General features: G+C 41.5%; 1 protein-coding gene across 1 annotated transcript in view; it reads right to left on the reverse strand.

The window, feature by feature from the left end:
• Nucleotides 1-12,228, reverse strand: part of LOC138538398 (calcium-activated chloride channel regulator 1-like) — a 199,946-nt gene that overhangs the window by 57,974 nt on the left and 129,744 nt on the right. The window contains exon 11 of the mRNA XM_069641527.1: nucleotides 6,802-7,072. Within this exon, the coding sequence (XP_069497628.1) occupies nucleotides 6,802-7,072 (271 nt within the window). The remainder of the gene's footprint in view (nucleotides 1-6,801; nucleotides 7,073-12,228) is intronic.

Consider the following 12,228-nt stretch of genomic DNA (forward strand, 5'->3'; position numbering starts at 1 on the left):
ATCATTAAGAGCGCATAAAGATTAAGAAAGATAATAGCATAGACAGGACTATGAAAAGCAAATTGTTCACTGCCCTAGCCACTAAGTATAAAAACTAGCTTAAATGGTGAAAGCATGACAAATATAACAGTAACTGGTACTCATGTTCTCTCCTTTGAAAACCAACGATAATAAACATTTCTGGGAATATTATAGACAATACCTTTTGAATATAAATGCCCTGTAAATCAATGTGGTCTCAGAGGAGGTGTGGCTGGAGAACTTGTCCTGTCTTTATTGGGATTATACTCTACTTACAGCCAAAACGCCACAAGACAAGTTTTATGTGGAGCCCATTCCAAGCTTGGATGTGGATGACATTCTAACGCTAATCCATAAATTGAAGTCATCTAGGGCTCCAGGTCCGGGACCTATTTTCAACGTGGTTCTCAAGGCAAACCCTGAATTGTGGGCTTGTTAGTTCACTCAGCTATTCTAACGAGTCATTGTGAGTGGTACCATTCCGGATAGTTGGAGGGAATCTATACTTGTCCCGGTTCACATGAAGGGTGATAGGGAAGGTCTCTCCAACTATAGACTCCTCACTATGCTTGATTCCAGTTCCAAGCTTTTCACATCGTTGCTATTAAAACAATTAACACATTGGGTAGATAAAAATCACCTCCTCACTAAGTATCAGACTGGTTTCAGTAAGGGCCACAGCACGATTAACAACCTATGTGCCATTCACTATTTGTTTGAAGAAACCTATAGGCAGACCGATGGGAACTTGTCTAAGTTTCACAGATTATTCAAAGGCTTTCGACTAAGTGGCCCGTCCTCTACTGTGGCAAAAAATTAAAAACTGGGGCCTGGATCCAATACTTTTGTATCTCATTTGGTCTCTATATAGTGACACCATGGGGTCTGTCTGTGTGAGCCAAGCAGAGGTCCTCTCGAAGCAGACAAGTACAAATCAGGGATTGAAGTAGGGGTGTTTCTTGGCACCCCTGCTATTCAATCTATACATATGTGATATGGACAGCACCCTTGGCTCAGTTCATAACTTCCCCCATCACACAGGTAACGAAGCAGTGCCGGGGCTGCTATATACAGACGATACTGTACTTATCAATTGCACTCTTATTGGCCTACAATGATCTATCATGGCTCTTGCTTCCTATTCCTAACTATTAATGAAGCCAAGACTAAAGTATTGATAATTGGGAACAAAACAGCAGGTTTGCGTGGAAAATGCACCAGAATTCATTGGAGGTGCTTGAAAATTACATTAACCTAGGTTTTTCTATAAAATTTTACCCAGCTAAATATTTTTATGGTCTTTACATTGTTACAAAAATATGGAAGAGGTGGGCAGTAATTAAAAAATGTATCACACATAAAGGTGGTAACATTATAGGGGGTTTGCTGTCCATTTATGGCAGTAGCATAGTGCCAGGCCTTTTATATGGCCTTGAGATTTTGATGTAGAGATATGTTCAATGGTTCAAATTGATAGAGGGGAACATTTTGCGCTCTATTTTAGAAATACCTAAAACAGTCCCGGTAGAGGCAGCTGGAAGTGAACTTGGTATTTTATCAATTCGATATTGCTGGCTAATGCAGCATTGCCAAGTCTTTAGCCAACTTGCTGACTCTCCACATGGGGACCGAACCCTAATGTGACTCTTGGCCAGGTGTTTTGGGAAGCCTTATGTGAACGGATTCCTCAAACGATTGAGGGAATCTGCCATGTCTCATATTGAGAATATCGCTTTCCCTAGCGACCAAATGTTGACTATTCCCAAAGCTTAGCTTGTTTTGAAGAAAGAAATGTTACATTGGGACGCTGTTGTGAACGCATCCAAAGTCCAGGGGAAAAAGCTGCATAGTGAATATAGACTACATAGCTTCCAGCCCGGAATTCCATTTTCATATCATATCAAGATTTGCAATGGAAAGTTGAGAAGATTTATAACTTTCCTTCGATTTAATATCTTACATACCAGCGAACATACAGGTAGTTGGTTAAAAGTTCCCATGGAAGAGAGAAGCTGTAGACTCTGTAATCGCTCAGTTGAAAATGCTCGCCACATTCTCACCGAGTGCCCTAGTTTACAAACCTTTTATGTGAACCGACATCAGGACTTTTTAACCAATACTGATTTTATTACGTCAGATCAATTTTGGCGTTCTATCTATTCGGCCACATCCTTGGTCATCACATATTTTATATATGGAATGAATTTCTAGTTTTATCTGTGGTGTATTAATGGCGTTACTATGAAATTTGTTTGTGTTTTTTTGTTTATACGTGTTTTTTTATTGGATTTATATTATCATGCTTATTCAAGGTTTTTATATTATTTTAAAGACATTGTATAATTATGATGATGTATGCATTTTATGAACTGTTTTCTAATGTTGTGCCTAAGGATATGATTATTCAAATGCACTTAAATAAAATAAAAAGTGTATACAAGAAAAATACATTTTGGAAAGATATCTGGCATGAGCGTATATTGAGGAATCTAAAGACTCTACTGAAGGATTCCTGGCAGGGTAGTATACCAGAAAGCCATGCTTAAGCAGCTATTGTATAAAATATACACTTTTGCCATCCTTAGAAAGGTATTGTGTGGAAGAGATATTTTTCCCAACTTTGGAGCAGTTGTTGTATAAAAGAGACCTTTTTGCCAGCCTTGAGAAGTTGTTGTATGGAAGAGACGTCCCTGCCATCTTTAAGGAAACATTGTTTGAAAAACGTCACTTTCACCATCCTTTCTGAAATAATCCATAGGAAGGGAATTACACTCTGGATACTTGGAAGAAACCATTTTTGTTGGATTTATCTATTTGCTTTACATGTGAACACCTTTTGCTAAATCTAGATCATAGACATTTTCCTTGCACTTCTTAGTTGGCCATTTCTGGTGTGATGGTCAGATATGTTTTGGACACGAGGACAGTTAGCATAATTTTGACGACAAGACACAGACTGATTTTTAGTTTTAGTTTCCTAGGCAGGGAAACTCTTTAGTATAGGGACAGATAGGCCTTCACCCAAAACCTTTTCTTTTAATAAAGATGTCTGATGTTGAAAACACTACAACTTTGTGTCTGCCTCTCATTTCTGACCCCTCACATCACCCTCAAACTCTGAAATAAACACAGCCGTACCGCTACCGCACACACTTCACAATACCCAAGATGAAACCAAACCATGCACAATCATACCTCGACACCACCTGATGGCTACCAACCTAAACACAACAATGCTCAGTGATCGATTTCTCCAAACTGAAGCTGCCAGCAGCACATCAAAGCTCTCTTGCTCTTCACCCTCTCAATCCCACTAACACACCCAACCCTCCTTCCATTGCAGATCTGCCGGAGCACCAAAAGATCATGCAAGTGCGCGGTACAAGACCCATTAACATTAACATATTCTGTCAGCCAGCGAGAATGCATGGGAGTTGGAGGAGTGCCCCTCCATTTTCTGCAACTAGGAAGGCAATTTGTTAGGATTTGTGCACCTTTTGCTAAATCTAGATCATAGACATTTTCCTTGCACTTCTTAGTTGGCCATTTCTTGTGTGATGGTCAGATATGTTTTGGACACGAGGACAGTTAGCATAATTTTGACGACAAGACACAGACTGATTTTTAGTTTTAGTTTCCTAGGCAGGGAAACTCTTTAGTATAGGGACAGATAGGCCTTCACCCAAAACCTTTTCTTTTAATAAAGATGTCTGATGTTGAAAACACTACAACTTTGTGTCTGCCTCTCATTTCTGACCCCTCACATCACCCTCAAACTCTGAAATAAACACAGCCGTACCGCTACCGCACACACTTCACAATACCCAAGATGAAACCAAACCATGCACAATCATACCTCGACACCACCTGATGGCTACCAACCTAAACACAACAATGCTCAGTGATCGATTTCTCCAAACTGAAGCTGCCAGCAGCACATCAAAGCTCTCTTGCTCTTCACCCTCTCAATCCCACTAACACACCCAACCCTCCTTCCATTGCAGATCTGCCGGAGCACCAAAAGATCATGCAAGTGCGCGGTACAAGACCCATTAACATTAACATATTCTGTCAGCCAGCGAGAATGCATGGGAGTTGGAGGAGTGCCCCTCCATTTTCTGCAACTAGGAAGGCAATTTGTTAGGATTTGTGCACCTTTTGCTAAATCTAGATCATAGACATTTTCCTTGCACTTCTTAGTTGGCCATTTCTGGTGTGATGGTCAGATATGTTTTGGACACGAGGACAGTTAGCATAATTTTGACGACAAGACACAGACTGATTTTTAGTTTTAGTTTCCTAGGCAGGGAAACTCTTTAGTATAGGGACAGATAGGCCTTCACCCAAAACCTTTTCTTTTAATAAAGATGTCTGATGTTGAAAACACTACAACTTTGTGTCTGCCTCTCATTTCTGACCCCTCACATCACCCTCAAACTCTGAAATAAACACAGCCGTACCGCTACCGCACACACTTCACAATACCCAAGATGAAACCAAACCATGCACAATCATACCTCGACACCACCTGATGGCTACCAACCTAAACACAACAATGCTCAGTGATCGATTTCTCCAAACTGAAGCTGCCAACAGCACATCAAAGCTCTCTTGCTCTTCACCCTCTCAATCCCACTAACACACCCAACCCTCCTTCCATTGCAGATCTGACGGAGCACCAAAAGATCATGCAAGTGCGCGGTACAAGACCCATTAACATTAACATATTCTGTCAGCCAGCGAGAATGCATGGGAGTTGGAGGAGTGCCCCTCCATTTTCTGCAACTAGGAAGGCAATTTGTTAGGATTTGTGCACCACATAGCAATATGTACATTTTACAGAACTGGGCCCACATGCAATTGTTTCTTTAGAATAGTATCTCAACCTCAACAAATGTTCAATATTGGAATAAAAGGATTGCACAAAGGAGAAAAATTGTAGAATTGTATGTGAAATTAACAGATCATGGGTGAGGGACAGCTTGCAAAATAGATTATGTGCTGGTTTGCCATTCCAGAAAGGAATATGGAACTGCATTGTAAAGAGTGGACACGCAGTCCAGGGCCTACCATTGCCACCCATGGTGTGAAAGAGCTAGAGTGGAACACTACCTGTGGGGGGGTGGAATGAAGAAGCCCATGCTGTTTTCTAGCAACATAAGACAAGAATGTGAGCAATACATGACACCCTAATTTGATACATACTTTGCAAGACAGGGGCTCAGGGTTAGATAAATGTGCTTCTGGTTCAATTTTGTTTGTAATCCAGGTTTGTGCAAGATAATTGGTAAACATTCTACAGATGCATCTTTGCAATAATGTTGGTCCAACATTTGGAGGTCACAGTTTTAGTGCACAGAAGCTCAAAGGATTCAAAACTTGCGGCAATGTTCAATATGCATCTGTGTGTAATTGTAATGTATTCCCGGACAGAGCTTCGTCAGGTAAAAGGCATTACATGGAATTATGTGGCAAAGCAGCAGGCATGGCAGGATTTTACAGTTGGTTCTGTAAGTTGACATATGAGCAGGCCTTGGAAAATGTGCATGTGTGACAATATATATTGAGATCTGTGTGACTGTGTATGAGATTGCGTTGCAGTATGTTTGAGACAGTATTTTTATAAGAAGGTCTTGGTTTGACTGCTTTGCCTGTGTGTTACGGTGTATCAATGTAGCAATATTTGGCAGTGTCCTAGTGACTATGTATGTAATATGATATGATAGGTTATTTATAACGCACTTAATACCCAGAGGTTTCTAAGCGCGGACCCGGGGATCGAACCTGTGTTGCTCGGTGTCGTCTTGCTTCCAAGGCGAGCATGTTACCACTGAGCTATCTTCCTGGCAATGGAAGACCTGGACTGTGCAACAATAACCATCTTAGAGCTTGTAACTGCTCGACAACGTGTTTGTGTGACAGCATTTGTGCTCATTTGTATGTGTGATTTGTATGCATAAATAAGTGTGTGTGATGGTTTGCATGTATATGAGACTGTTTTAAAGAAAGTGTTCCTATTTTCTAGACAAGAGTCGTTAATTTTAGGTATCTGGGGATTAGGGCTGACTTTTGAAGCACTGCAGAAGGTTTGTAGTTGGTAACATGGCATGCGTTTGCTCTTTCTTACTTGTACATATCACTCAACCTCAAGAACTGTCAGAAATAAATCAACACATCAAAATTCTACAGAAGCCACAATGGGTATTTTTCCTTAGAAGTTGGACCTTTCTTTACTGCTGGACTGGCCGGGTTAGATTTTCTTCACTTCATACTCAGAATCTCTATTTAAACCCATCTTAAACTCAGTCAAGGTATGTAGTAAAGCCGTTGCAATATGATCAAGACCTATGTAGGAATCTTCTCCTATGCACATTTTGGGTTAAACAAATCCTTCACCAAGGTTTTCCTAATGGCTCTCACCACCAGAAATCACAAATTATGGATATGGAACCCATCTATGATTTCTTGGGAAATATGTAAAGGCTCGTACATTTCATGTTAACTAATGTTAACCTTCCAGATTTAAATATTCTTTGTTCACGTTGGGGTGTATGGTGTTGCTTTGCAACTTAAAGCTGCCTAACCATTGTATTGCCTTTCTTCTATGTATACATCATATGTTAGTTGTGTATATGTACTTGTGTGGGTGGGTTATTTGATGGAACACCTTCTAGCTAGTCTTGATGGTTGTAGGCCACTATAAATGTTGCATTTTCAAAACTAGGGATTGAACAATGCTTCACACTTAATGCAGAGTATCTAAACATACAGTTTCTTTACCTGCGCCATCATCAACAAGATGCAACGTAACCGGATTTCCAAATTCTAGCTCAATAACGGCGGTCACATTTGCACCCAAGACAGGCGAAAAACCCTGTCTGACATCTGCATATACAACCATTGGATTTGGGAAATTGACAGTGTCTTGACTCAATTGGGCATTGACTATCACAGGAGGCACATTGGCATTGGCTGCTCGGGAGGTCACCACCAAACTGAACACTTGACTGCTGTCAAGTGTGTTGTTGAATGTGTAGGTCCATTCACCAGGCTGGAAAACACAGAATAATCATACTTATGAGATGTCGGTCAATGTCCAAGCAAAGAGATATTCTAAAAACACATTTACAGGTATCAGGATTTTAAAAAAAATGATAACGTAAACATATAAAGTACAGGTACAGAAGTGTGCTCATTGACCATTGCATTAGTAACATTTTTTTAATGTAACCCATGGACTGTTATGAGCTGGCTTAGAAAGAATCTACCCGAAGATAAAACTGTGGGCTGTGAAAGTCAACTGCTTTAGAAAAAGAAGGACAACTGACAAAATTATGTAGAAACTATCTAAAAAACTCCGAGGGCAGCCACATATTGTGTGGCTATCAGTACCACAAGGTGCTCTTGCAAGGGCAAATGGACAATAATGTATCAGATGTGATGGAAAAAGCGACCAACAACATTTTCCAGAGCTGTAACCAAACTACAGAAGACTTAAGGCATTTCATAACCCTGTTCTATATACCAGCATCTGAAGAATGACTTGATGAAAGTCGGTATCAGGGACATCATCAGCACAGTATTTTCCCACTGCATGAGCAATTCAGACCCAATGATGATGAGATCAGCAGAGACCTATCCAAAAGATGGATTTATGAAAACGGGCTGAACCATGTAAGAGGGGAAAACAAACATGGCACACTCAAGTACACAAAAAGAGAAAATATAGCCCTAGTAACAGTCATTTTTTGTAAGGTCATAAGGTTGTCCTGTGGACCAGTTGAAACAATTGGGGGAGCCTGTAAGAGTTGAACAATAGTGTGCATAATTATTACTCAGATGTCTAGAGGTGTTATCCTGGCATTGGTTGTTGGCAACAGAGGCTCCAGTAGTAGAAGGAATAGATTCCATTTATCATACGTTTCCACACTGTGCATTAATGTTTTGTAATTTGTTGATGGTAGTTGGGTACTTTCCTCATGTCTCCAGAGGCTTGACTGTGGAAGATATCAATAATCACTGTGGTGCTCGTACGTGCCTGAGAAAAAGTACAGAAATATGTGTGGCTGTAACATTTGGTGCGGAAGGGCAATATCACTGATAAGAGTGTACAGATGATGTGAGGGAAGGTGTCCCATGACTAATGACTATGGCCCACAGAGTGCAACAAGGGCAAAGGACATTTAATCCAAACAGAGGCTTGCATTGCCCATTTGCAGAGGTGTGGCACTTTCAGAATTGTTTCAGAGAATGGGTAACTAGTGTTGGGATGCTCGTGCAGCTATCATGCATAGCCAAATGATTCAGACCAAGGAAACTATATTAGCGTGCGAGAACGTGAAGGGGTACGGAAGCCGAGGCGTGGGGAGCGCAGTTGGGAGCTGGTTATATAATAAGTTTGCATATGAAAATATGGAGTAACAAACGTATCCTTAAGGTAGTTAAAGAAACTTAGGTAGGCCCCGGTATAGGACACAGCTGCTATTGTGTAGTAGTGGTGAAATATAATGTGTAACGACAATGTTACAGACACAGGACTGGTGTGTGGTAAATACTGAAGCATCGCCATATTGGAAGTGAGGCCTTGTATTTTGTATTCCCCAGTTGGATGTGTAGTAGCATGGCATAATGAAGAGTTCAACATATTTTCCCTTTCCCAAGGCCTAGGAGTGAAGCTGAGAATAGTGGGATTCATGCCGAATAGATAATGGCTTAATTGTATCCAGCTGTAGGCCTGTGGGACAAGATTGGAATGTGAATGACAGAGCGAGGGTAGGGCTGCAGCCTTCCTGCAGGATACATCAATTGGAGTCAGCTTAGAGGTCTCGAGCTGCCAATATGCTCACTTTGGATTTAGGGCACTAGCGCACCCTGAGACAATGGCCGTCCTATTTGAACTACCAGGCAGCTGTAAAATAGAACATACATTTGTCAGAACTGGGCTTATTAATGTGGTCCTCGAGATAGCAAGGAGGAGTACCACGGGTGGGCAACTTGTACATGGGGAGCGAGGAGAAGAACATCCTGTGATCTGTGATACAAAGAGCAAGAGGTGATGCCAGTAAATCTAGTCCAGAGCTGGGATACATTGCTGGGGCGCCTTCATGTCTGTTATAAAGAGGAGTGGACTATTATTTCAAAGGGCCAGTTTCAACTTTTTTTAATGGGGCAGGTAAAATCCCAGGTAACTCGCCAATCCAGTAGCTGGAAACCAAGGTGGCAGAATAGGGGGACCGCGTGTTAGAAGGTAGGGCTAGATTAGGATGTAGCCAATCAGTCAAGGGACTATATGGGACTGGTAGTATGTATATAGGTGGTAGCCAATGAGGGTGGGGGGATAACTGTTTATATTGTTCACATCATGAGTGACAAGACCTTTCCTTAAAAGCCGTGCACCTGCTTTGAACTGACTAAGAGCTATCAGTTTGGATCTACGGGACCTTCGGATACCCTTTTCCTTTTGTATACAAAATAGATCTTGTTTTTCTTGCAAAGCGGTACACCGAGCCTTTTCCCCCCAAGATGAGTGTTTTTATAGTATTGTTGTCTGGAGGTCTTGCCTTACACTAGAATGATGTATTAAAGTCTACAGTTTACATGACTGAATGTGTCTGTCTGATGGATCTCTGGAAGGGGAAGAGCATAGATGGTAGTGCATCTCAAAAAGGACCTTAAAGCTCTCACCTGAAAGACCGTTCACAGTTCTCCTACTGCCCATCTGAAGAGATCCCTCCCACAACATCACCAGGTGTTCTGGTCACATAACCCCATGTAAACTCTCAGCAAAAGATGGATGCGTTGGAGATTCGCTCCTTTTATCAGTTTGGAAGCTAACTCATACGGAGGGTCTCTGATGGCAGAGCACTAGGAAGGGACCAGATCAAGACCACAGCCAGGGAACTAATTGGGGCACACAAACATGGTCTTTGGGCAGTAAAACATTGCATAGGTAGAGGTTCAGACCTAGTAGGTTCTTTAGGAATAAGGAGCTGCCATCATAGGGTGCAGTCCAGAACCCCACAGCTAGAATGCTAGCACCTTGAAGCATTTATAAGCTATCATGGCAAGTAGAAAGGGGCCACTCAGTTTACCATAGCACCATAGATATAAATAGACATTCAAAAGCAGTCTGAGTATCAGTCAATGACTAACCTGATAAAGCCACCTTGCAGTGGTCGGATTTACAAGGATTGTCTCACCCAAACAAAGGGCAAGAGGTTTAGGGTTCTGTCAGTGGGTCTCACCACAGCCTGAACTGGAGGTAGGAGATTCAATCTGCTTCTTTAGAATAGGTTTTGTCTCACTGGGTATCGACTACTCTTTGGGAAAGGGGTCAAGGGCCTTTATGCAGTGGAGAGTCAGCCAGCTTGTGGGAAATGGGGTTTTGAGTGAAGTTCCGTATTTCTATTTTACCTAAACATGTTTGTGGGGGGAGAGGGTTGAAGCTTTTTAACTAGTGCGAGCATGAAAACTAGTGTTGAACAACAAATCCTTTCAGAGGATTTATGACTTTAGTGACAGAGCGAGTGGAGTCTAATTGTAGAAGGTGTCTGTAGGAGTGCTGGTTTTCTTCTGTGCGAGGAACCGCATGTGAGCCGTTTGGGCTGGACGGCCACTTAAGGGGTGGGATCAGACCTGATTTGCATTGACCTTTCCCTCATGTTCTCTAATGGCATGACTAAGATTCATTTAAAACCTTCCAGCCACCAGTCTTTGTTTTTGCATTACATATAATAAGTGATTCCTATGTAATAAAGGAATCAAAATATGTAGACAGGCAACTATTTAGACAAAATATGTTAACATGCAGTGGTACTATAAAGCATAGTCAACAAACATGAAGTTTACCCAGTCCTAAATCAGACAGGGAGACGTCAGCTGCTAGTTTTCTAAACTACCTAATGACATGTGTGAATAGAATGATGATGCCTTCAAAAGCAATTCAGTGTACATTTCTGATTGTCTGACATGTACTGAATTGTCCTCGACCTGCTCTTGGACGCCCTGTGGAAATTTTGTGGAAATGAGGCCAATCGGAATACCACAGTAACTGCTAGTGCATCATTAGAAACAACTAATGCCACTAAAGTAATCCTGCCAGTCTCTGTGGTAGCGCTCCACGTGCCAACCAGACAAATGGACTGACCCATACAATTTAATAGAGCTCCAAAAGTGGGAAACCAGCCAATCCACTTACAGAAACAGCTGCTGAATCACTAAGAGGGGCCGTATACTGTAGTATCTGTATTTATTGGTAACTGCAGGGGTGTTTTGGGAAAATCCTTCATGCATAGAACAAAGCATGATGGTAAAAATCCTACATACTTTTCAATCTGAAAAAAATGGTGGGTTTAGATTATTATAAACAATAGAGGAAGCAAGCACTTTAATAAACAAAACAAACATGAGTTTAGAGGATGCCAAGGTGAGGATAGCAATCGAAGGGGAACAGCAGCAGAGGGAGAGTCCACAACAATTGCTAATTGGAACAGTTTATATTGCATTAAAAAAGTACTAGGGAAATCCCCAGTTTTTCTGCATGTGCCTTGTCAGGAGAAGTCCTTCAAGGGAATAATGTGATATACCCATGCATCAGTTCTCCACGCTGGGCCCTCAGACTCCATCCCAACATAACTGGGGGGCAGGGTAAGTAGGTCTGAGGGGTTCATAGAAGTGGTGCTCTAAGATCGTCCACCATGCGTTCCAAGATCAGGGGCCAGAGGTGTGGGGGGTGTCAGAAGCTTGTGTTTGGTGGTTTTGAATGGAGCAGAGGAAGGGCACTGGATGCTGTGTAATATGTTGCTTTCCATCAGGAGTGTTATTCAACACATCCCATGACAAGATGATAGATTGTATAGTGTAGAGTTATTTAAATGATGACAAACCACATATGTATCTTATTATTAATCGGCAATATCGTCTTTTACCTAGCATAGGTAGTAGTTAGCACATAACTGTTTGAATGCTGGTCATGCTTAATTGGACCAACACTTAGGGTTTCCAAAGAGAGAAGTGCATCATCAGTAGATAGAGAACAGATGTTATGTTTTGGTGTCATCTGTTTTGCTCGCAGTCTTCTTTTAAATATTAGTGGACTTGCTCAGGAGCCTAGTACTATTCCCTCGAATGAAAGTAGGAGTGCAGAAAATAGAGGAAATAGAGGGGTGTGTCTATTACAGCATCCTACATCATTGCTATTGCATGCAC

This window comes from Ambystoma mexicanum, chromosome 1q, assembly GCF_040938575.1.
Source record: "Ambystoma mexicanum isolate Mex_15411 chromosome 1q, UKY_AmexF1_1, whole genome shotgun sequence".
In the NCBI taxonomy this organism is placed as follows: domain Eukaryota; kingdom Metazoa; phylum Chordata; class Amphibia; order Caudata; family Ambystomatidae; genus Ambystoma; species Ambystoma mexicanum.